Raw genomic sequence first — 27,354 nt, 5'->3', positions numbered from 1 at the left:
GGCTTAAATACTCCTCACACTTCCCTCATCTCCCAGTCATTCTTTGCCTTTCGTCCCAGGAGGTTGGCAGAAAAGTGTCAAGTTTTTCGATAGTCTCTTATGGAGGGTAATACTCTTCGGCATGGGACTGGAGTTTTAAGTAGTCCTGTCAGCCTCTCAGTGAAAGCATGGGTGAAAGTTAGAGTCCAGAGATGCAAGGAAAGTCTTTCTGCAAAACCATCCCGACTCATATTAACAACTCCACAAGCAATCAGCGTTGACGAGTTTCGCTGCCTGCTTTTTTCTCTCAAGTACATGGCAGAGGCGACGCTACTATCTGTCACACTTGAAGGACCGTTTTCCTGTTCCACGGCATAGATTCTGGTAAGATCGTTTCATTTTACTTTCATTATGGATGTATTTTAATTTCATCTGTTTATCCGAGAGGGGATACAATCTTTCGGGGATAACTTTAACATAGGGTCTCAGTGAGGCTCCTTTTTGTATCTAGGAATCTAGAATCTAGGGTTAATATCTCCCGAGGGGGATTATTGAAAAGAGGGGTTTATAATCATGTTTGTTATGTGATTCTGTCTGCTACTGTGTAGTGTTACTTCAGCTCATGGCTATTTTGGAACATAACAGCCTATGTCCAGTGACGCAGCCTTTTCGGTCCGGCACGCTTTTGCATAGACTGCACGGTTTACTTTGTGACCCCATTTCCGTTTTCCTGACCGCGTGGCAACGGAGAAATCCTGGTCCGCTGGTGTCTGGTTCTCTGGAGGCGGCAGTGTCCCAGTTATGGAGGATTTTTGGAGACGGATATCTGATTCAGACTCTACTTCTTGTGAAGAATATGAATTGGCCCGGCTGATACATGCCCATCAGTTATGTTCTGAATGCCGTTTTAGAGTACTCTGTTCCTCGGATCGGGGAATCGGGTGCCCACTGAGCCATCCATCTCTGGGGATTCTATTTCTCACGAGACAAGTTCCCTACCACCAACTCTTATTACGCATGCAGGTAACCCAAACGCTACTTATCCTTTCTAGGGAGTGTGGCCTGTTCCCACCGGAGGTTACAACATGGTTCAGCATGGCCATATCTTTGGCGCTGGCGCATCTGCACCTCCCGGGAGTGTGCTTATGATATTGTCCGTGTTTTGTTAACCGGGGCTCGTCAGGTGTGGGAACGCCTGCTCCAGTTCAGCCTTCCAGGGGAGCGACTTCCCCTGAGGCCTCAGGGGGTCAACCATCGGTGCCGATGTTTCCTTTTGTCCCGGTGGAGGTATGTTGCGCCTTTCGTTATAGACTGGCGCGCCTTCGTGTCCTACTAAGGCACGTTTCTTCTGTTAAGTGTGATCAGTCCACGGGTCATCATTACTTCTGGGATATTACTCCTCCCCAACAGGAAGTGCAAGAGGATTCACCCAGCAGAGCTGCATATAGCTCCTCCCCTCTACGTCACTCCCAGTCATTCTCTTGCACCCAACGACTAGATAGGATGTGTGAGAGGACTATGGAGATTATACTTAGTTTTATATCTTCAATCAAAAGTTTGTTATTTTAAAATAGCACCGGAGTGTGTTATTATCTCTCTGGCAGAGTTTGAAGAAGAATCTACCAGAGTTTTTGTTATGATTTTAGCCGGAGTAGTTAAGATCATATTGCTGTTTCTCGGCCATCTGAGGAGAGGTAAACTTCAGATCAGGGGACAGCGGGCAGATGATTCTGCATAGAGGTATGTAGCAGTTTTTATTTTCTGACAATGGAATTGATGAGAAAATCCTGCCATACCGATATAATGTCATGTATGTATACTTTACACTTCAGTATTCTGGGGAATGGTACTTCACTAGAATTACACTGTAAGAAATACATAAAGCTGTTTAATAACTAGAGATTATGTTTAACGTTTTTGCTGGAATGTAAAATCGTTTTCATTTGCTGAGGTACTGAGTGAATAAATGTTTGGGCACTATTTTTCCACTTGGCAGTTGCTTAATCTGTTTTCTGACAGTTTCTGTTCTCCCTCACTGCTGTGTATGAGGGGGAGGGGCCGTTTTTTTTGGCGCTTTTACTATGCATCAAATATTTCAGTCAGCAACTCATTGTATTCCCTGCATGATCCGGTTCATCTCTACAGAGCTCAGGGGTCTTCAAAACTTATTTTGAGGGAGGTAATTTCTCTCAGCAGAGCTGTGAGAATTATAGTTTGACTGAGATAAAAAACGTTTATTCTGTAATTTGTTTCCTGCTTTCAGAATTTGTTATCTTTGCTAATGGGATTAAACCTTTGCTAAAGTTGTGTTGTTTACAAGGATTGAGGCTATAACTGTTTCAATTTATTAATTTTCAACTGTCATAGATCTTCTGTGCTTCTTAAAGGCACAGTACGTTTTAATATTATTCTATTTGAATTGTATTTCCAAGTTGCAAGTTTATTTGCTAGTGTGTTAAACATGTCTGATTCAGAGGATGATACCTGTGTCATTTGTTGCAATGCCAAAGTGGAGCCCAATAGAAATTTATGTACTAACTGTATTGATGCTACTTTAAATAAAAGTCAATCTGTACAAATTGAACAAATTTCACCAAACAACGAGGGGAGAGTTATGCCGACTAACTCGCCTCACGTGTCAGTACCTACATCTCCCGCTCAGAGGGAGGTGCGTGATATTGTAGCGCCGAGTACATCTGGGCGGCCATTACAAATCACATTACAGGATATGGCTACTGTTATGACTGAGGTTTTGGCTAAATTACCAGAACTAAGAGGCAAGCGTGATCACTCTGGGGTGAGAACAGAGTGTGCTGATAATATTAGGGCCATGTCAGACACTGCGTCACAGGTGGCAGAACATGAGGACGGAGAACTTCATTCTGTGGGTGACGGTTCTGATCCAAACAGACTGGATTCAGATATTTCAAATTTTAAATTTAAACTGGAAAACCTCCGTGTATTACTAGGGGGAGGTGTTAGCGGCTCTGAATGATTGTAACACAGTTGCAATACCAGAGAAAATGTGTAGGTTGGATAAATATTGTGCGGTACCGACGAGTACTGAGGTTTTTCCTATACCTAAGAGACTTACTGAAATTGTTACTAAGGAGTGGGATAGACCCGGTGTGCCGTTCTCACCCCCTCCGATATTTAGAAAAATGTTTCCAATAGACGCCACCACAAGGGACTTATGGCAAACGGTCCCTAAGGTGGAGGGAGCAGTTTCTACCTTAGCTAAGCGTACCACTATCCCGGTGGAGGATAGCTGTGCTTTTTCAGATCCAATGGATAAAAAGTTAGAGGGTTACCTTAAGAAAATGTTTGTTCAACAAGGTTTTATATTGCAACCCCTTGCATGCATTGCGCCGATCACGGCTGCAGCGGCATTCTGGATTGAGTCTCTGGAAGAGAACATTGGTTCAGCTACTCTGGACGACATTACGGACAGGCTTAGAGTCCTTAAACTAGCTAATTCATTCATTTCGGAGGCCGTAGTACATCTTACTAAACTTACGGCGAAGAATTCAGGATTCGCCATTCAGGCACGCAGGGCGCTGTGGCTAAAATCCTGGTCAGCTGATGTTACTTCTAAGTCTAAATTGCTTAATATACCTTTCAAAGGGCAGACCTTATTCGGGCCCGGGTTGAAAGAGATTATCGCTGACATTACAGGAGGTAAAGGCCATGCCCTGCCTCAGGACAAAGCCAAAGCCAAGACTAGACAGTCTAATTTTCGTTCCTTTCGTAATTTCAAAGCAGGAGCAGCATCAACTTCCTCTGCACCAAAACAGGAAGGAGCTGTTGCTCGCTACAGACAAGGCTGGAAACCTAACCAGTCCTGGAACAAGGGCAAGCAGACTAGGAAACCTGCTGCTGCCCCTAAAACAGCATGAATTGAGGGCCCCCGATCCGGGATCGGATCTAGTGGGGGGCAGACTTTCTCTCTTCGCCCAGGCTTGGGCAAGAGATGTTCAGGATCCCTGGGCGCTAGAGATAATATCTCAGGGATACTTCTGGACTTCAAATACTCTCCTCCAAGAGAGAGATTTCATCTGTCAAGATTGTCAACAATTCAGACAAAGAAAGAGGCGTTTCTACGCTGCGTACAAGAGCTCTTGTTAATGGGAGTAATCCATCCAGTTCCACGATCGGAACAGGGACAGGGGTTTTACTCAAATCTGTTTGTGGTTCCCAAAAAAGAGGGAACTTTCAGACCAATCCTGGACTTAAAGATCCTAAACAAATTCCTAAGAGTTCCATCGTTCAAGATGGAGACTATTCGGACAATTTTACCTATGATCCAAGAGGGTCAGTACATGACCACTGTAGATTTAAAAGATGCTTACCTTCACATACCGATTCACAAAGATCATTATCGGTACCTAAGGTTTGCCTTCCTAGACAGGCATTACCAGTTTGTGGCTCTTCCATTCGGATTGGCTACAGCTCCAAGAATCTTCACAAAGGTTCTGGGTGCTCTTCTGGCGGTACTAAGACCGCGGGGAATCTCGGTAGCTCCATACCTAGACGACATTCTGATACAAGCTTCAAGCTTTCAAACTGCCAAGTCTCATACAGAGTTAGTGCTGGCATTTCTAAGGTCACATGGATGGAAGGTGAACGAAAAGAAAAGTTCACTCGTTCCACTCACAAGAGTTCCCTTCCTGGGGACTCTTATAGATTCTGTAGAAATGAAGATTTACCTGACAGAGGACAGGCTAACAAGACTTCAAAGTGCTTGCCGCACCCTTCATTCCATTCAACACCCGTCAGTGGCTCAATGCATGGAGGTAATCGGCTTAATGGTAGCGGCAATGGACATAGTACCCTTTGCACGCTTACACCTCAGACCACTGCAACTGTGCATGCTAAGTCAGTGGAATGGGGATTACTCAGACTTATCCCCTTCTCTGAATCTGGATCAAGAGACCAGAAATTCTCTTCTATGGTGGCTTTCTCGGCCACATCTGTCCAGGGGGATGCCATTCAGCAGACCAGACTGGACAATTGTAACAACAGACGCCAGCCTTCTAGGTTGGGGTGCCGTCTGGAATTCTCTGAAGGCTCAGGGACAATGGAGTCAGGAGGAGAGTCTCCTGCCAATAAACATTCTGGAATTGAGAGCAGTTCTCAATGCCCTCCTGGCTTGGCCCCAGTTGACAACTCGGGGGTTCATCAGGTTTCAGTCGGACAACATCACGACTGTAGCTTACATCAACCATCAGGGAGGGACAAGAAGCTCCCTAGCTATGATGGAAGTATCAAAGATAATTCGCTGGGCAGAGTCTCACTCTTGCCACCTGTCAGCAATCCACATCCCGGGAGTGGAGAACTGGGAGGCGGATTTCTTAAGTCGTCAGACTTTTCATCCGGGGGAGTGGGAACTTCATCCGGAGGTCTTTGCCCAAATACTTCGACGTTGGGGCAAACCAGAGATAGATCTCATGGCGTCTCGACAGAACGCCAAGCTTCCTCGTTACGGGTCCAGATCCAGGGATCCAGGAGCAGTCCTGATAGATGCTCTGACAGCACCTTGGGACTTCAGGATGGCTTACGTGTTTCCACCCTTCCCGTTGCTTCCTCGATTGATTGCCAGAATCAAACAAGAGAGAGCATCAGTGATTCTAATAGCACCTGCGTGGCCACGCAGGACTTGGTATGCAGACCTGGTGGACATGTCATCCTGTCCACCTTGGTCTCTACCTCTGAAACAGGACCTTCTGATACAGGGTCCCTTCAAACATCAAAATCTAACTTCTCTGAAGCTGACTGCTTGGAAATTGAACGCTTGATTTTATCAAGACGTGGGTTTTCTGAGTCAGTTATTGATACCTTAATACAGGCTAGGAAACCTGTTACCAGAAAGATTTACCATAAGATATGGCGTAAATACCTATATTGGTGTGAATCCAAAGGTTACTCTTGGAGTAAGGTTAGGATTCCTAGGATATTGTCTTTTCTACAAGAAGGTTTAGAAAAGGGTTTATCTGCTAGTTCATTAAAGGGACAGATCTCAGCTCTGTCCATTCTGTTACACAAACGTCTGTCAGAAGTTCCTGACGTCCAGGCTTTTTGTCAGGCTTTGGCCAGGATTAAGCCTGTGTTTAAAACTGTTGCTCCACCATGGAGTTTAAACCTTGTTCTTAATGTTTTACAGGGTGTTCCGTTTGAACCCCTTCATTCCATTGATATAAAGTTGTTATCTTGGAAAGTTCTATTTTTAATGGCTATTTCCTCGGCTCGAAGAGTCTCTGAATTATCAGCCTTACATTGTGATTCTCCTTATTTGATTTTTCATTCGGATAAGGTTGTCCTGCGTACTAAACCTGGGTTCTTACCTAAGGTAGTTACTAACAGGAATATCAATCAAGAGATTGTTGTTCCTTCTTTATGCCCAAATCCTTCTTCAAAGAAGGAACGTCTACTGCACAACCTGGATGTAGTCCGTGCTCTAAAATTTTACTTACAGGCAACTAAGGAATTTCGACAAACGTCTTCTCTGTTTGTCATTTACTCTGGGCAGAGGAGAGGTCAAAAAGCTTCCGCTACCTCTCTTTCTTTTTGGCTTCGTAGCATAATTCGTTTAGCTTATGAGACTGCTGGACAGCAGCCTCCTGAAAGAATTACAGCTCATTCTACTAGAGCTGTGGCTTCCACTTGGGCCTTCAAGAATGAGGCCTCTGTTGAACAGATTTGCAAGGCTGCAACTTGGTCTTCGCTTCATACTTTTTCCAAATTTTACAAATTTGACACTTTTGCTTCATCGGAGGCTATTTTTGGGAGAAAGGTTCTTCAGGCAGTGGTTCCTTCTGTATAAAGAGCCTGCCTATCCCTCCCGTCATCCGTGTACTTTTGCTTTGGTATTGGTATCCCAGAAGTAATGATGACCCGTGGACTGATCACACTTAACAGAAGAAAACATAATTTATGCTTACCTGATAAATTCCTTTCTTCTGTAGTGTGATCAGTCCACGGCCCGCCCTGTTTTTAAGGCAGGTAAATATTTTTTAATTTATACTCCAGTCACCACTTCACCCTTGGCTTTTCCTTTCTCGTTGGTCCTTGGTCGAATGACTGGGAGTGACGTAGAGGGGAGGAGCTATATGCAGCTCTGCTGGGTGAATCCTCTTGCACTTCCTGTTGGGGAGGAGTAATATCCCAGAAGTAATGATGACCCGTGGACTGATCACACTACAGAAGAAAGGAATTTATCAGGTAAGCATAAATTATGTTTTTTGGCGTTGCTGGAGGATCCCACTCTTAATGGGTTTGGGGATTCTCAGTCTTACTCTTTGACTGGATTGCATACATAGACATAAGGGGATGAAGTAATCTTATAGTCTTTGTTATTTGTGTATCCTTTTCCAGTTCTGAGCTTGGAAGTCTCAGACCCCTGTTGGGCTGGTCCTGCGGGTCTGTCCGTTCTTCTTTGGCGATAACCTACGGATTGCCTTAGCTTTTATTTTCATCCGGTGAGGATGATTTTTATTTGGTTTAAAGCTCATGTTGTGGTGTGATGTTTCCTTCGAGAAATTTCCTCTCTGGAATTGATACTCAGGATTTTGTTCGCTCTGTTTACAAAAGTCTGTCTGACTGTTCTTTATCCCTCCATCATCGGGGGAGACTCTATGTGGCCTTGACAGTGCTGGGGCCCTTGGTTTCAGGCTGCGACGTTATCCGCTGGTTAGTGGATACTTAGCAATCTGAAGGATCCTATCTTCAGCTGCTTTCTACTTGCCCTGCAAGTATTTAAGTTTCATTTTTAGATGGCTGCAGCGTGCAGTGTTTTTGCTTCAGGTGTTGTTCGTCAGACCTATATGAGCTTGCTGCACGAGGTTTCGTTCTGAATATTTCGGTATTCTGAGATACCTTTTTGCGACTTGGGGACCTTCGTCCTCAGTTGCTTTCTAGAGTGTGGTTGCATTGTGTTAGGGGAAGATCCTCTCTCTGTTTCAGACTCCCGGCCTTATCCCGCGGTTTCTGTATTCCTGGGGTCTGGGCGTTGCCTCCCCTTGTTTCTATGAGACTGGTTGGGTCTCTGTTAACCTCACCCGGTATCTCGGGTTTTTGCTCTGTGTTTTTGTTTAGGACTTGTTGTGCCCTTTTTAGGTTTTTTCTCTGGAGTTCCTTATGCTAGCTGGAAGCTAGCTCAGCATACCCTGCACTGTAGCAAACCAAGGGTTGCAAGTTCGATCCCTGGCGAGGTCTACTCAGCCTTTCCTCCTTTCGAGGTTGATAAAATAAGCAGCGTCTTGAGTCCCTTAAGGGGGATTAGCCGCGCTTTACAAGTACAGTCATGTTTTCTCCGTGCCTTTTCTTCTTTGTGGAAGAATATGGTAGTTTGTTCCCTTTCTTTAGTAAGGGGTGTGTTGTTTGGAGACCGACTGCTGGGGACGGTGTCTCTTAGAGGCTGTTGACTCAGTCGAGTCTAGTTCCCGCGCTCTCTAACAAGGCTGTGGACTAGCTGAGGGTCAGTGTCCTTGGGCCTTTTCCTTTTTTTTTTCAAAGTTGTTCTCGGCTTCGGACAAAGCGGGATTTTGTTGGGTAGGGGTTTTCAGACCAGGTGTCCTCAGAATGGGCCACCTCTTGTACCCTCCCGTTTTTGCATTCAGTGTCCTCTATAGCTTGGGTATTGTTTTCCCAAAAGTAAAACTTAAATTATGCTTACCTGATAATTTTCTTTTCTTCAGATGGAAAGAGTCCACAGCTCCCCGCCCATATTTTTTCTGTGGGGCATCTGTTATTCTTGGCACCTTTTCACCCTGATGTTTCTTCTACTGTTCCTTGTTCCTCGGCAGAATGACTGGAGGATGAGGGAAGTGGGAGGAGTATTTAAGCCTTTGGCTGGTGGGTCTTTGCCTCCTCCTGGTGGCCAGGTTCTAAATTCCCAAAAGTAATGAATGCAGTTGTGGACTCTTTCCATCTGAAGAAAAGAAAATTATCAGGTAAGCATAATTTGTTTTTTTGATTCACAATAAACCATTTCAGCACTGATCGCACCCCCCAAGTGGATCATAAGAGAATTACATATTACACTTTATGTGAGCACTCTATAAAAGGATAAATTACAGCAACACATAATTGTGTGAGAGACTCTTAAGACTTTTTTTATTTTTTGCACTGGAAATGAAAAGACTTTGCACTTCTTTGACATTGTTATATTTTTTTAATCTATGTGTATATATTTTTGTTATTGTGATATTAATTATTTAATATTAATTAATATTTTTTTAATTACTATTTTTGTTTTGTTTTTAAGGATTTATTTTCATTCCCTGGTAATTATAGGCATTAATAAACATTTACCTACAAATACATTGCTATAATGTAAATTATAAGTAATATGAAATGTATACAGAAATTAAACTGTTCTTTACGTTTATAATGGCTAATTTTCAGATTACTATACTGTATTTCTTTAATTTTTAAATATAGCCTTTGTTTACTTTGTCATGCCTAAAATAGAGTATCTAAGAATGTATAACAGTTGTTTGTTATGTTTCTACCCTGAATAAATTAATTTTAGTTTAAGGTTGTGGGGGTTGTCCATATAAGCAGTATATGATTCAATTTAAGCAGCTTTCCCTTACCCTATTTTCTTTGAGTACTGTTTTTCTTAGATGATAATGGCAGTTCTTGCATTTATAAATATTTTTTTTCCACTATTGTAATTCTTTTAATTTATTTTAGGCACATGTTGATGGAGAAGTTTTCGAAAGAGGCATGAATGCTTTGGTGCAATTAAGTGCTGTTGTTGGACCATCACTAAATATTCATCTCAAGCAGCTACTTACAAGTGTAAGCAAAGAAATACATCTATATATCAATTGTTATTTAATTTGTTAATACAATGTCTTTTATATTTATCTAATTTTATTTAATTTTACAGTGTGTGTATATATGTGTGTGTGTATATGTATGTGTGTGTGTGTGTGTGTGTGTATATAAATATATATATATATATACAGGGAGTGCAGAATTATTAGGCAAGTTGTATTTTTGAGGATTAATTTTATTATTGAACAACAACCATGTTCTCAGTGAACCCAAAAAACTCATTAATATCAAAGCTGAATAGTTTTGGAAGTAGTTTTTAGTTTGTTTTTAGTTATAGCTATTTTAGGGGGATATCTGTGTGTGCAGGTGACTATTACTGTGCATAATTATTAGGCAACTTAACAAAAAACAAATATATACCCATTTCAATTATTTATTTTTACCAGTGAAACCAATATAACATCTCAACATTCACAAATATACATTTCTGACATTCAAAAACAAAACAAAAACAAATCAGTGACCAATATAGCCACCTTTCTTTGCAAGGACACTCAAAAGCTTGCCATCCATGGATTCAGTGTTTTGATCTGTTCACCATCAACATTGCGTGCAGCAGCAACCACAGCCTCCCAGACACTGTTCAGAGAGGTGTACTGTTTTCCCTCCTTGTAAATCTCACATTTGATGATGGACCACAGGTTCTCAATGGGGTTCAGATCAGGTGAACAAGGAGGCCATGTCATTAGATTTTCTTCTTTTATACCCTTTCTTGCCAGCCACGCTGTGGAATACTTGGACGCGTGTGATGGAGCATTGACCTGCATGAAAATCATGTTTTTCTTGAAGGATGCAGACTTCTTCCTGTACCACTGCTTGAAGAAGGTGTCTTCCAGAAACTGGCAGTAGGACTGGGAGTTGAGCATGACTCCATCCTCAACCCGAAAAGGCCCCACAAGCTCATCTTTGATGATACCAGCCCAAACCAGTACTCCACCTCCACCTTGCTGGCGTCTGAGTCGGACTGGAGCTCTCTGCCCTTTACCAATCCAGCCACAGGCCCATCCATCTGGCCCATCAAGACTCACTCTCATTTCATCAGTCCATAAAACCTTAGAAAAATCAGTCTTGAGATATTTCTTGGCCCAGTCTTGACGTTTCAGCTTGTGTGTCTTGTTCAGTGGTGGTCGTCTTTCAGCCTTTCTTACCTTGGCCATGTCTCTGAGTATTGCACACCTTGTGCTTTTGGGCACTCCAGTGATGTTGCAGCTCTGAAATATGGCCAAACTGGTGGCAAGTGGCATCTTGGCAGCTGCACGCTTGACGTTTCTCAGTTTATGGGCAGTTATTTTGCGCCTTGGTTTTTCCACACGCTTCTTGCGACCCTGTTGACTATTTTGAATGAAACGCTTGATTGTTCGATGATCACGCTTCAGAAGCTTTGCAATTTTAAGAGTGCTGCATCCCTCTGCAAGATATCTCACTATTTTTGACTTTTCTGAGCCTGTCAAGTCCTTCTTTTGACCCATTTTGCCAAAGGAAAGGAAGTTGCCTAATAATTATGCACACCTGATATAGGGTGTTGATGTCATTAGACCACACCCCTTCTCATTACAGAGATGCACATCACCTAATATGCTTAATTGGTAGTAGGCTTTCGAGCCAATACAGCTTGGAGTAAGACAACATGCATAAAGAGGATGATGTGGTCAAAATACTCATTTGCCTAATAATTCTGCACTCCCTGTATATATATCAGACTTAGATGCATTTAGGGTTACTCTTTCTATGATTGTATAAAACTTTTACAGAAGGGACATTTAAACTCAAAAAATCTATATCCCAGGCGCTCCCTGGGTAATAAAAGGGTGTGTGTACATCACTGACCACTATTTTCTCTATCATTGTACTGGTGGACAGGACTAGGAACTTCTCCATCCAGTAGCTTCTTTTTTTTGTTCTGCAGTCTCTAGATTGATTCTGCAATCTTTGCAATATAGCATAGTTGGAGATCCCTGGGCATATTGCTTGGTTGAGCCTTTTCAATCCTGTTTATGGTGCTTTGAAACTGTTCCCAGTGTGGGGAAGATCAGGTGGGTTCTGTCATCATGCTATGACTTCAGATGAAGTGCAATGATGCCTGAGGAATTTCTTAGAGCATGCGGCGTGCACAGTATTATTTACCCTTGGTATGTACTGGTAAGAAGGGTTGCAGATTAAAACTCGCTTTGTACATCGGAAGCTGTTCAATACCAAGTCTGCATCTCCTCTCTCTTGCAGTGTTTAAACTTTCTGTGTTGTTCACTGTTCAACGCATTCCCAGTGTTGTGTAGATGGATCCTGCACTTCAGCTGTCTTTTTCCAGGATACTCCTGATCCTTGTGTGTTGGCACTTGTCATTTCCACTGCCTCAAATAGTGCATACTCTCTTAACTTGTTAGCCTACAGTTGATGTAACCAGGGTAAGTAAATAACAATGCTTTACCCAGTTGATGACTCTGGGGAGTTTAAGAATATTATGGACGAAATATGGAGCAATTACTTTATTTACAACAGAGAACCATATTTATTGCATTCTTCTTGATTTCAGTCATTCATTTCAACCTTTGACCACCAGGATATAACACATAGAGTATACACCTGTCTAGTATAATAATTGAATAGATATAATCCAAAAAATATGTATATATATTGGTACATCATTGAAATTCAGATGCTAGTCAATAAGCTAATACAGAGAGTGCTAATGTTAAATCCTCAAAGAGGACTATCGCCAGCATATAAAAACAGCCAATATTACAAAGTTTGAATGTGTGTGTTACATACAGCATAGCAAAGTGTAAAATCCTTTAACTTATACACTAAGCAGAAAGGGAAAAAAATAAACCTCTGTATTACTTAATTAATTTAGTAAAGAGAACACCTCCTGAGGACAGTTCTGGTTAAACCAGCTATCCACTATTTATATTGCCAGTGGTTTATAATATCCCCTACTGCATTGAAGCCCTTTTGGCGTCTTGTTTTTAAAGTGAATATCCAGAATGCTTCTCTGTGTAATAATCTATGCAGTCTGTCACCACCTCTAGGGGTATGTGAAATGCTTTCAATAACCTGCCATCTAAAGGAGATTACAGATTTATTGTGCTCATAAATGAAATGGTGTGCTAAATCTGACACATCGATATCCTTATCAATGTTGTTCAGATGTTCTTGAATACGTGAGCGTGCTTCACGTGTAGAGCACCCCACGTATTGCTTCTCACATTGTGTACACTCAGCCAAGTAAATAACATACTTACGGCTAGATTTAGAGTTTGGCGGCCAAAGGGGTGCGTTAGCTACTCATGCTTTTTTTCTCCCGCACCTTTTAAATACCGCTGGTATTTAGAGTTCACAGAATGGCTGGGTTTTCACTGCGTTAGGCTCCAAAAAGGGAGCGTAGAGCATAATTTAACGCCACTGCAACTCTAGATACCAGCGGTGCTTACGGACAATGGGGCATTTTGAGCTGAAAAAAACCTAACACCTGCAAAAAAGCAGCGTTCAGCTCTTAACGCAGCCCCATTTTTGTCTATGGGGAAACACTTCCTACGTCTGCACCTAACACTCTAACATGTACCCCGAGTCTAAACACCCCTAACCTTACACTTATTAACCCCTAATCTGCCGCTATCGCTAACACCTGCATATTATTATTAACCCCTAATCTGCCGCTTCGTACACCGCCGCTACCTACATTATCCCTATGTACCCCTAATCTGCTGCCCCTAACACCGCCGACCCCTATATTATATTTATTAACCCCTAATCTGCCCCCCTCAACGTCGCCTCCACCTGCCTACACTTATTAACCCCTAATCTGCCCTCCCTAACATCACTGACACCTAACTTCAATTATTAACCCCTAATCTGCCGACCGAATCTCGCCGCTACTGTAATAAATGGATTAACCCCTAAAGCTAAGTCTAACACTAACACCCCCCTAAGTTAAATATAATTTTATTCTAATGAAATAAATTAACTCTTATTAAATAAATTATTCCTATTTAAAGCTAAATACTTACCTGTAAAATAAACCCTAATATAGCTACAATATAAATTATAATTATATTATAGCTATTTTAGGATTAATATTTATTTTACAGGCAACTTTGTATTTATTTTAACCAGGTACAATAGCTATTAAATAGTTAATAACTATTTAATAGCTAAAATAGTTAAAATAATTACAAAATTACCTGTAAAATAAATCCTAACCTAAGTTACAATTAAACCTAACACTACACTATCAATAAATTAATTAAATAAAATACCTTCAATTATCTACAATTAAACCTAACACTACACTATCAATAAATTAATTAAATAAAATACCTACAAATAAATACAATTAAATAAACTAACTAAAGTACAAAAAATAAAAAAGAACTAAGTTACAAAAAATAAAAAATTTTTACAAACATTAGAAAAATATTACAACAATTTTAAACTAATTACACCTACTCTAAGCCCCCTAATAAAATAACAAAGCCCCCCAAAATAAAAAAATGCCCTACCCTATTCTAAATTAAAAAAGTTCAAAGCTCTTTTACCTTACCAGCCCTGAAAAGGGCCCTTTGCGGGGCATGCCCCAAAGAATTCAGCTCTTTTGCCTGTAAAATAAACACATACAATACCCCCCCCCCCCAACATTACAACCCACCACCCACATACCCCTAATCTAACCCAAACCCCCTTAAATAAACCTAACACTAAGCCCCTGAAGATCTCCCTACCTTGTCTTCACCTCACCGGGTTCACCGATCGGTCCAGAAGAGGGCCCGAAGTCTTGATCCAAGCGGCGGCTGAAGAACTCCATCATCGGGCTGAAGTCGGAAGTCCATCATCGGGATGAAGTCTTCTATCAAGCCGCATCTTCAATCTTCTTTCTTCTTTCTTCCGACGCAGAACATCCTCTTCAAGCGACGCCTACTCGCCGAATGACGGTTCCTTTAAATTACGTCATCCAAGATGGCGTCCCTCGAATTCCGATTGGCTGATAGGATTCTATCAGCCAATCGGAAGGTAGGAATATTCTGATTGGCTGATGGAATCAGCCAATCATATTCAAGTTCAATCCGATTGGCTGATCCAATCAGCCAATCAGATTGAGCTCGCATTGGCTGATCGGAACAGCAAATAGAATGCAAGCTCAATCTGATTGGCTGATCCAATCAGCCAATCGGATTGAACTTGAATCTGATTGGCTGATTCCATCAGCCAATCAGAATATTCCTACCTTCCGATTGGCTGATAGAATCCTATCAGCCAATCAGAATTCGAGGGACACCATCTTGGATGACGTCATTTAAAGGAACCGTCATTCGGCGAGTAGGCGTCGCTTGAAGAGGATGTTCCGCGTCGGCTTGGAAGAAGATGGCTCCGCTCCGGAAGAAAGATTGAAGATGCGGCTTGATAGAAGACTTCATCCCGATGATGGACTTCCGACTTCAGCCCGATGATGGAGTTCTTCAGCCGCCGCTTGGATCAAGACTTCGGACCCTCTTCTGGACCGATCGTGAACCCGGTGAGGTGAAGACAAGGTAGGGAGATCTTCAGGGGCTTAGTGTTAGGTTTATTTAAGGGGGGTTTGGGTTAGATTAGGGGTATGTGGGTGGTGGGTTGTAATGTTGGGGGGTATTGTATGTGTTTATTTTACAGGCAAAAGAGCTGAATTCTTTGGGCCATGCCCCGCAAAGGGCCCTTTTCAGGGCTGGTAAGGTAAAAGAGCTTTGATCTTTTTTAATTTAGAATAGGGTAGGGCATTTTTTTATTTTGGAGGCTTTGTTATTTTATTAGGGGGCTTAGAGTAGGTGTAATTAGTTTAAAATTGTTGTAATATTTTTCTAATGTTTGTAAATATTTTTTAATTTTTTGTAGCTTAGTTCTTTTTTATTTTTTTGTACTTTAGTTAGTTTATTTAATTGTATTTATTTGTAGGTATTGTATTTAATTAATTTATTGATAGTGTAGTGTTAGGTTTAATTGTAGATAATTGTAGGTATTGTATTTAATTAATTTATTGATAGTGTAGTGTTAGATTTAATTGTAACTTAGGTTTGGATTTATTTTACAGGTAACTTTGTAATTATTTTAACTATTTTAGCTTGTACCTGGTTAAAATAAATACAAAGTTGCTTGTAAAATAAATATTAATCCTAAAATAGCTACAATATAATTATAATTTATATTGTAGCTATATTAGGGTTTATTTTACAGGTAAGTATTTAGCTTTAAATAGGAATAATTTATTTAATAAGAGTTAATTTATTTCGTTAGAATAAAATTTTATTTAACTTAGGGGGGTGTTAGGGTTAGGGTTAGAATTAGCTTTAGGGGTTAAAAAAATTATTAGAGTAGCAGTGAGCTCCGATCGGCAGATTAGGGGGTTAATAATTGAAGTTAGGTGTCGGCGATGTTAGGGAGGGCAGATTAGGGGTTAATACTATTTATTATAGGGTTATTGAGGCGGGAGTGAGGCGGATTAGGGGTTAATAACTTTATTATAGTAGCGGTGCGGTCCGCTCGGCAGATTAGGGGTTAATAAGTGTAGGCAGGTGGAGGCGACGTTGAGGGGGGCAGATTAGGGGTTAATAAATATAATATAGGGGTCGGCGGTGTTAGGCGCAGCAGATTAGGGGTACATAGCTATAATGTAGGTGGCAGTGGTGTACGGAGCAGAAGATAATAATAATATGCAGGGGTCAGCGATAGCGGGGGCGGCAGATTAGGGGTTAATAAATATAATATAGGGGTCGGCGGTGTTAGGGGCAGCAGATTAGGGGTTCATAGGGATAATGTAGGTGGCAGCGGCGTGCGGTCGGCAGATTAGGGGTTAAAATTTTTTAATAGAGTTGCGGCGATGTGGGGGGACCTCGGTTTAGGGGTACATAGGTAGTTTATGGGTGTTAGTGTACTGTAGAGCACAGTAGTTAAGAGCTTTATAAACCGGCGTTAGCCCAGAAAGCTCTTAACTACTGACTTTTTTCTGCGGCTGGAGTTTTGTCGTTGGATTTCTAACGCTCACTTCAGACACGACTCTAAATACCGGCGTTAGAAAGATCCCATTGAAAAGATAGGATACGCAATTGACGTTAGGGGATCTGCGGTATGGAAAAGTTGCGGCTGGAAAGTGAGCGTTAGACCCTTTCCTGACTGAATACCAGCGGTAGCCCAAAACCAGCGTTAGGAGCCTCTAACGCTGGTTTTGACGGCTACCGCCCAACTCTAAATCTAGGCCTTAGTGCGACAGTTTGTGCAGCTAGATGAAAGGAAAACTCTTTGTTTAGATTGGAACCTGTCTGTAATATTTGCATGACGGCAGGCTATACAATTATGAAAATGACACTTGTAATGTCCTTTTGTTGTGAGCCAGCTACTACCTGTACTTGCTTCCTTTCTTAATAGGCTAGGGGCTACTATATTGCCTATAGTGAGTCCCTTCCTTGATATAAAATTTATCCCATCTTTAATTACAGGGAGTGCAGAATTATTAGGCAAATTAGTATTTTGACCACATCATCCTCTTTATGCATGTTGTCTTACTCCAAGCTGTATAGGCTCGAAAGCCTACTACCAATTAAGCATATTAGGTGATGTGCATCTCTGTAATGAGAAGGGGTGTGGTCTAATGACATCAACACCCTATATCAGGTGTGCATAATTATTAGGCAACTTCCTTTCCTTTGGCAAAATGGGTCAAAAGAAGGACTTGACAGGCTCAGAAAAGTCAAAAATAGTGAGATATCTTGCAGAGGGATGCAGCACTCTTAAAATTGCAAAGCTTCTGAAGCGTGATCATCGAACAATCAAGCGTTTCATTCAAAATAGTCAACAGGGTCGCAAGAAGCGTGTGGAAAAACCAAGGCGCAAAATAACTGCCCATGAACTGAGAAAAGTCAAGCGTGCAGCTGCCAAGATGCCACTTGCCACCAGTTTGGCCATATTTCAGAGCTGCAACATCACTGGAGTGCCCAAAAGCACAAGGTGTGCAATACTCAGAGACATGGCCAAGGTAAGAAAGGCTGAAAGACGACCACCACTGAACAAGACACACAAGCTGAAATGTCAAGACTGGGCCAAGAAATATCTCAAGACTGATTTTTCTAAGGTTTTATGGACTGATGAAATGAGAGTGAGTCTTGATGGGCCAGATGGATGGGCCCGTGGCTGGATTGTTAAAGGGCAGAGAGCTCCAGTCCGACTCAGACGCCAGCAAGGTGGAGGTGGAGTACTGGTTTGGGCTGGTATCATCAAAGATGAGCTTGTGGGGCCTTTTCGGGTTGAGGATGGAGTCAAGCTCAACTCCCAGTCCTACTGCCAGTTTCTGGAAGACACCTTCTTCAAGCAGTGGTACAGGAAGAAGTCTGCATCCTTCAAGAAAAACATGATTTTCATGCAGGACAATGCTCCATCACACGTGTCCAAGTACTCCACAGCGTGGCTGGCAAGAAAGGGTATAAAAGAAGAAAATCTAATGACATGGCCTCCTTGTTCACCTGATCTGAACCCCATTGAGAACCTGTGGTCCATCATCAAATGTGAGATTTACAAGGAGGGAAAACAGTACACCTCTCTGAACAGTGTCTGGGAGGCTGTGGTTGCTGCTGCACGCAATGTTGATGGTGAACAGATCAAAACACTGAATCCATGGATGGCAGGCTTTTGAGTGTCCTTGCAAAGAAAGGTGGCTATATTGGTCACTGATTTGTTTTTGTTTGGTTTTTGAATGTCAGAAATGTATATTTGTGAATGTTGAGATGTTATATTGGTTTCACTGGTAAAAATAAATAATTGAAATGGGTATATATTTGTTTTTTGTTAAGTTGCCTAATAATTATGCACAGTAATAGTCACCTGCACACACAGATATCCCCCTAAAATAGCTAAAACTAAAAACAAACTAAAAACTACTTCCAAAAATATTCAGCTTTGATATAAATGAGTTTTTTGGGTTCATTGAGAACATGGTTGTTGTTCAATAATAAAATTAATCCTCAAAAATACAACTTGCCTAATAATTCTGCACTCCCTGTAGATCCTTTAAACTGTCTTCTCCTGTTAGAACTGGGAGATGTTTGTTAATGATTTTGCAGATTTCCCCAAATTGTGGGCTATAATTGGTGATAAACTTAGTTTTTTTATGATCAAATCTATCATTCTGTTGTCTGTGTTTATGTTGTAACATCTGTGATCTGTCTAATCTACTGACCTCTAAGAAGGCTCTGTTTACCACTTTTGAGAAATATCCCCTTTCATAAAGCTGTGTTTTCAACATATCTGATTCTTTTAAGAAATTCTCATTAGATGAACAATTCCTTTTTAGCCTTATAAATTGCCCTTTTGCCACCCCAAAGCCAGTGTGTTTGGGGTGACAAGACTTGGCATGTAGAATGGTATTTGATGCAATCGGTTTCCTATAGAGTGTTGTCGTAATTTTATGACTAATAGGATCACCCATCAAATACAAATCTAAATAAGGCATTACCGTCATTTCAAAGTTAGACGTAAAATGTAGATTGACACTGTTGTGATTCAAATAAGCTACAAAATTCTCCATTTCTAATTTGGTTCCCAGCCAAATGAACAAAAGATCATCTATGTATCGTTTATATGATCTTATCAAGTGCCTGAAGGGATTTTGTTCTCCAAAGATGTGGGTCCTTTCCCACCAGCCCATAAAGATGTTTGCGTAGGCTGGGGCAAATTTGGCCCCCATGGCGGTCCCACGCCTTTGGAGAAAAAAAGAATCACCAAACTTGAAATAATTATGGCCCAAAAGAAATTCCAAGGTCTTCAGAATAAAACTTTTTAATTTGGGGTCATAATTACTATACAAATCCATAAAAGTGGGGAATACAGGAATAAAGGCCCACTACATCTACAGTGAGCCAAGAGCACTCAACGTCCCAGGTCACTTGATGCAGGCAGGTCAATAAATGGGTGGTATCTTTTAGGTAGGATGGCATTTGATGTACGATGGGCCGCAGGAGGGACTCAATCCAACCTGACATTTTCTCAAAAAGGGAACCTATCCCCGAGACGATAGGTCTTCCTCTCACCTCCTCCAAGGATTTATGTACCTTGGGGAGGTGATGGAAGATAGGAATGACAGGAAATTCTACAAAGAGATAATCAAATGTGTCCCGATCAATCACCCCCTCCTACAGACCATCGTCCAGCAAGTCCAAAAACTGGAGTTTGAATATGCTCGTGGGATCCCTGGGGAGAGCTAGGTAAACCTCTTCGTCTGTTATTTGTCTCACAGCTTCTCCTATGTAAGCCTCTCTGTCCAGCACCGCAATGCTACCCCCCTTATCTGCTGCCCTGATTACTATATCCTCTCTTTTACTCAGAGCATCAAGGGCTCGCTTCTGAGCTTGACTCAGATTTGGGGGGGGCAGCACTGTGGTATCTGGACAAAGTCAATACATCCTCCTCCACCCGACGATGAAAGGCCTCTAAAAAGGGGCCCCTATCTTTCGTGGGGTAGAAGACTGAACGTGGCTTAAAGCCACCATGAGTAGTTTTTAAGAAGCTATTCTGTGTATGAGATTCAAGGTTAAGGTCATGAAGGGTGAGGTAATCCCAAGCTTCTTCGAAGTTCATCATGTCCATAATAGGACTTACTCTATTCTGGACATCCCAAGCATCCATAAATGCTGGTGTGTCGGCATCAGGCTTATCCTGGTCTTGGCCCCAAAAATATTTCTTTAATGTAAGATCTCTAATCAAACGGTTGAGATCTATAATTGTCTCAAAGACATTAAAGTTTGTACTGGGCACAAATCCCAGACCTAAGCCCAAGACAGACTCCTCAGCATTGAGGGTGAACCTCGAAAGATTTATGATTTTTATATTTGGTACTTGTTGTGTTGCTCTCTGCCCCTGCGACCCCTTTGATTTTTTTTTCCTCGACCTCTTCCTCCTCCCCCTTCTGTTTCCATCCCCACTTGTCCTAAAGGGTGTTGAATGGACTGGGTGTTAGTCTTTAGACATGATTTGGTTTGTACATTCTTTGCTGGAGTGTCACTCTCATTATCGCTTAAAAATTCTCTACGTCTAATATCTGTGTTGTCTTGAATTTCATCTCTCTGACTAGCATTTCTAGTCACTACTGGCTCAGACCTAGTTGGTGGGGTGTCCCATCTGCTACGTGTATTCTTACTCTTTTGTTTGGATCTGACAGTCTGTTCTTCCTCATCGGATTGGTCACTAGAACCACTCCTGGAAGAACAGCCAGACTGCTCAATATCAGTACCTTCTGAGTCACTGAAAGTGACTCTTTTCTCTTTACCTCCATGTTTCTGTTTATTACCACCCCACCTTCTCCTGTGCCTAGTGTTTCTAGTGTTTGTTTGCCAGATATAAACTTTATTATTAAGATAATCCTCATTATCACGATTAAATTTGCGGAGTTTAAAATTATCAAGCTCCAATCTAAATTTATCAACACTATCTTTCAACACTTTATCCAAATTATTATATTTGGGATGGTCCACAAATTCATTCAACTGAGACTGTATGCCAGCTATGTCCTCTCTGATTTTCCTTCTCTTATTGTCCTGAAATGTTTAGCTAGGAAAGCTCAGGAGCATCAAAGAACCTGGGTTCTAGCTGTTGATTGGTGGCTGCATATATATACCGATTGTCATTGGCTCACCCATGTGTTTAGTTAGAACCAATAGTGCTTTGCTGCTCCTTCAACAAATGATACCAAAAGAATGAAGGACATTTGATAATAGAAGTAAACTGGAAAGTTGTTTAAAATGGGATGTTCTGATAATAGGAGTAAATTAGAAAGTTGCTTAAAATGTCATGCTCTGAGCTCGTTACTCCAGACCCCTAATCACTGGCGGCTGATTCCTTCGCGCCTTGCCTCAAATCTTGGGGCTGTCTTCTGGGCCAGTAAAAGAAGAACTACTCTGGAACCTAACCCTGTGGTCTGTCAACCCACGGGTTTTAAGTCCAATTCAGACTGCCACCATCTTGACTGTGCTTTATTGAAAGCAACCTGGCGTTCTACTCAGCTACAGTAGTGCCACCCTGATCACTTACCCCTTTATCGTTGGTGAAATTTTCTACCCCGCTGGCAAAGCCCGATCAATCTAGTGCACAAGCTGTCCTCCCCCTCCTAGCGTCTACCGCCCCGCCAGACTAACTTCAAGTCCGCAGCACAGAATACTATCCATACCTGTTTTCCTGGGGAGGACCCTGTCTGAAGTTTGCTCTTCTCCCTCCCCCACCGGTGCTGCGCGGGAGGGAGTTCTGCGCGGTCCTGAATCGGAGACCCGGCATTCCGGTTGCATCCTGCGGCTCTCTCACCGCCGCTGCGTGGCTCTCTCACCGCCGCTACGTCATCACGCTCCCCCCTCCCACCGGTGCTGCGAGAGGGGCGTTGAGCGTGCGATTGGCGTCTGGACCTGTGGAGCGGAGAGTGCCGAGGGTAGATCCCCTACAGTCCTAGGTACTCCGTGGAGATTGGAGAACAAGAAGCCAGCATCACGGATGGAGAGAGGCGGCTTGATAGCATAAGGAGGGGTGAGTCTCTCTTGCCTTTGGGCTCTTGTCGATATCGTAAAGTATCTACTGTGTACAACTTTGTTGGAGGCTGTAAAGAAGGGGGCTGCCAAGCTGCTCAGAGGGGTACAACGGTTCTTAAAGGCAAGGGGTCACTGGCTTTAAAGGGCCATGGTCTGGGACATTTAAAGAGGAAAAGATACAATGTTTTATAACACATGGGGGTGCCGCTCAAATCACCCATTTTTTTCAATCTAAACATTAAATAGCACTGAGTGGCTCAAGCATACTTGAGGAGTGGACTTACAAGTTCCTGCACCTTTTCCTAGGACTTTCCTGCCCTGGACTACTATATCTAACTCTGCCTTTACTGATGTAATATTCATAGAACTGCTAATAAGTATTTATCTTGCAGTCTTGGTGCAAGGACACCTGCCATATTGAGCCTAAAATATTAAGCTTTCTAACTCTGTACAAGAGACTCTTTGCAGATTCATTCTTTTTACTGCTGGAACTGTTATATAAAGGCTCTGGTGGATTTAGCCTTACATTCACATATTATATCTTTTCACACCAAGACTATTACGGCTTGCTTGGTTTAAAAACCACAACTCTTTTTTTTTTTTTTTTTTTTTGGGCTAAAGGAGTAGAGTCAACGCTGAAAATTAATATCATATTATATGAGATGTTAGATCTTTGACTCTCCTATGCTCCATGGACTTGGGCTTATTAACAGAATCTCAAAATATAAAATCTTACAATACATTTGTAAGAGGCTATTGGGCCATATTGTCAGGTTCATAGTAGTGACTTTAACTGCGTTGTTTTTTTGTTATTTTTTTGTTTTTCTCCTTTTTTTTTTTTTCTGGCTTTTCATATGCTTATACTTTACATGGGCAGTCAGAATAATAGAGAATAAGTTATCTAAGGCATTTTTAGGGGAACATAAGTGCTTGTAGCTCTTAGTGAGACTGGGAGTTTTAAATTAAAGTTATGAACACTTAATTAACTTCAGGAACCTACATACAGTTCCTCTCTTGTCTGACATATATTTCCCTAATCAAGTAAATTTATTTCTAGTTTAAGTTACAGACATAACTGATCTAAAGCCAAGCCTAATTGTCATAGTAATTTATTACTAACTAGGGTAAAACTCAGAGGTGTCAATTTGTTTCCCTCTAATTGTCAGCGGAAGGTATGAGTCTTGTTTTGTCTTTGTAGCTTACTCTTTTTCCTTTTTTCTCCTCTGTACCTACTCTGCTTGTGATCAAAATTGAAAAATTTGCAGCTAGCCTAATTGCTTTACAAATACAATCTGATATAACTAAAAATTTAATTATCTTGCTACCATGCTTAAAATAGAGTAATGGGGTACACTAAATATTACTAGGCTCATTATAAATGGATAGTATACATCTGAGACTCTGAAGAATACATTTTTAAAATTGTTTGCACACTTTTCTCTTTCGAAAGAATAATTGCCTGCCCTGGTCAAAAACCACGCCTATTGGCTAATTCTAATAGAGGGTCAATAATATAGTAAATTAATACTGGTAGAAGCGTGACCTGGACTTCGGGGGTTTGAAGAGGAATAAGTCTGTGTTATCGCAATAAACTTTTTTTTTTTTTTTTTCTTTTTCTTTATTTTGGCTCACACCAATGATAGTTTAATCTACTGGGTTACCCAGCACAATTGATACAGTATCGGGCCCTAAGCTCGCTAGCACTCCTGGGCTCTTGGAGCCCCCAGACACTCCCTTTCCCTCACTTTCACCTCACTAGCACTACCTCACTTACCCTTATAACTAATTAACCACTCACAATACTCCTCCCCCCCTTTTTTTTTCCCACCTTGTGTAGCACCTAAATCTCACTCACATTCACACGATACATGGACAGATTCCTTTCTAACTCCCCCAAAATCCCTTCCCCAAATATGGCAGGAAGGCATAGAGACAGAAAACTTAAGAACACGCCAGACCCAGTTGTTGAACAAATAAATCCCATTAACGTGACACCAATACCAGAAAATTTTAATATGCAGATACTGGTGACTAATATTTTAGAGGCTCTAGCCCCTAAATTTGACTTACTTAAAATTGAAATTAAGCAAGATATCTCCTCATTAACTCATGAGGTGAGGCAGTTCTCGAGCAGGCTGCAAGAAGTAGAGCAGAGGGTATCGGATCTAGAAGATCAAGCCACTATACATAGTACCAAAATTGAGACCTCAGCCAAAAAACTACAAAAAGTGATGGACAGGGTAGAGGACCTTGAAAACCGGTCCAGACGAAATAATCTAAGAATAATAGGCCTCCCTGAAAGTAAGAAATTTGAAAATCTGGATACCTTTATATCTGACACTCTCACTAAAGCTCTAAAAATCCCTTCTACTCATCCATCGATTATAGTCGAAAGAGTCCACAGAATAGGTTCTCCACGTTTAGACAGAAATAACAGCAGTAGACCTCGACCTATAATCGTAAGATTACTTAATTATAAAGATAAAGATCTTTTATTGCAATATTTTCGTAAGAACCAACCTATTACGATAGATGATAATAGAATTATGATTTTTCAGGACTTTGCGGCAGATACAGCTTTAAAGAGAAGGGAGATGGCTCCGATTTGCTCCAAATTCATCCAACATGGGTATAGGGCGGTCCTGATCTATCCCTCCAAACTGAAAGTGGTAATTAGGGGGATAACACATATGATTGATGATGTCCAAGTTGCTGAAAATCTTTTTAAGACACTAGACACACAAACATAACCCACAACTTAGCATTTTCTGAAACCAGTAGTTTGGCGATGGCAGTTATAAAAATGAAGAATTGGAATCCCCACCTTCTCTCTTTCTTTCCCTTCTCCCCCCCCCTCCCCTTTTGTTTTCCCTTTTTTTTTTTTTTTTTTTTTTTTTTCCTTCTCTCTTTCCCTTCCTGTGTTTCCCCCCCTTTTTTTTTTTTTTTTTTTTTCTCTTGCCGATCGGTTCTCTTCTTCCACTCATGTCTCCCAATCTTTTCCCTCTCTTTTTTAAAGATATATGGCGTATAAAACTGATAACTTTAAAATCATATCCTGGAATGTAGGGGGAATTTCTTCCCCCATTAAACGTAAGGCAATTTTATCACACCTGCGGAAAGCCCAGCAGATATTGGTTTAATACAGGAAACTCACTTAAATTTAGAAGAGTCATTAAAGTTAAAATCATCCTGGGTAAAGGAAGTATATGCGGCTCCGAGTGTAGGGAAGAAAAGGGGAGTTGCATTACTAATAGGTAAAAAAATTCAAGCGGAGATTCTACACTCTGAGGCTGACCCCGGGGGGAGGTATGTCCTAGTTAAAGTGAAAATTGGACAGGCAAAATATACAATCTGTAATGTATATGGCCCGAATAAAACTGATCCTGAATTTTGGGATTCATTACAAGCTAAACTCCTTTCTAGTATGGAAGGCCACTTAATCTTGGGGGGGGACTTCAATATGGCCCCTCAATGTCCAATAGATAGATTTAGGAAAGACACTAAGTCCTTGAAACAGAAGAAGGATAATCTTGACTCTAAAATGATTAAGAATATTAAACTGATCCTCTCTTTACGAGACATCTGGAGATATCAGAATCCTGACATTCAAGATTTCACCTGCCTATCCAAGGCTCATAAAACCTTGTTGAGGATTGACTTGTTCTTAATCAGCGATCATTTGAACTCCACAATGATAAAATCTGAGATAATGCCAATTTTTTTATCAGACCACAGGCCTATATCTCTTGAATTTACCCGGGCTCAATCCAGTTCAAAGACCTTGCGATTCTTCTTCCCTTATTATCTCTTCACTGATTTGAAGTTCAAACAGTGGCTGAGGAATAAATTCACGGAGTATGCTCAATTTAATATCAACTATGTCGAACGCACAGACATCTTCTGGGAAACTGCTAAAGCAGTCCTCAGAGGGGAAATTATCGCATATTCTGTTACTCAAAATAAGAGAAGAAAAGCAAGAGAAAAGGAAGTTCATAATTCATTAATTAACTCTTACAATCTTTATTTACTGGAAAAAACTCCTGTAAATTGGGCTAGTTACCTTCGAGCTAAAACCGCAAGAGATACCTTTCATTTAACTCAGGAAACATTTAGCGAGTTGAGGCTGCAGGCTAAACTGCATAAATTTGGAAATAAATCTGGAAAAATGCTATCTAAATTAATTAAGAACGAGAATAAAAAATCCAATATTGACAAAATCCAACATAATGGGAAATATTTAGTTAAATCTGAAGAAATTACAAATATATTTCATCAATATTATCAGCAACTCTATACTAATACGGAGTTTGATATAGATAAAGCGACTGAATTCTATAGTAAAATCATCTTTCCTATGGCAACTCCTGAGGAGATTGCTAGACTTAATGCTCCCATTACAAGGGAAGAGATTGAAAAAATAATTGCCAAACTTTCCCTAAACAAGGCAGCTGGTCCGGATGGATTGCCCAATGAATTCTACAAAATCTTATCTTCAGAGATTGTCTCTCATTTAGCCAGACTATACAATAATATTTTTATTCACCACAAACAGCCTACGTCTTCTTTTGCCTCTTCACTCACCACGTTGATTTTAAAAGAAGGGAAGGATCCCACATGTAAAGAGTCTTATAGACCAATCGCACTGTTAAACTCAGATTATAAAATCCTCTCCTCCATCTTAGCAACACGGCTTCAACCCATTTTGTCTATGGTAGTCCACCCGGACCAAGCTGGATTCCTTAATAATCGGAACTCGTCAGCAAAAATTAGGGAGTTATTGGTCACTTTGGAATATACTCAGGGAAAATCTGTACAGGGGGCGGGGGGGGAGGACCCCCTCGACCTGGCCATTTTGTCTCTTGACGCGGAAAAAGCTTTCGATCTAGTAATCCATAAACATTTAATTTGTTCGTTAGCAAGGTTTGGAATTAATGGCAATTTCCCTAAACTTGTGGAAAATTTATACAAGTATTCTTCTACAAGCTTGATCATTAATAATGACATCTCCCCCTCA

General features: G+C 41.1%; 1 protein-coding gene across 3 annotated transcripts in view; it reads left to right on the top strand.

The window, feature by feature from the left end:
- The window catches only part of PACRGL (parkin coregulated like), a 122,647-nt gene that overhangs the window by 60,906 nt on the left and 34,387 nt on the right, over positions 1-27,354 (top strand). For all 3 annotated transcript variants that reach the window (XM_053704098.1, XM_053704099.1, XM_053704100.1), the window contains one exon: positions 9,673-9,780. In XM_053704098.1, coding sequence (XP_053560073.1) covers positions 9,673-9,780 — 108 coding nt within the window. The remainder of the gene's footprint in view (positions 1-9,672; positions 9,781-27,354) is intronic.

This window comes from Bombina bombina, chromosome 2 (assembly GCF_027579735.1).
Source record: "Bombina bombina isolate aBomBom1 chromosome 2, aBomBom1.pri, whole genome shotgun sequence".
In the NCBI taxonomy this organism is placed as follows: Eukaryota; Metazoa; Chordata; class Amphibia; order Anura; family Bombinatoridae; genus Bombina; species Bombina bombina.
This window is presented reverse-complemented; position numbering and strand designations above follow the sequence as displayed.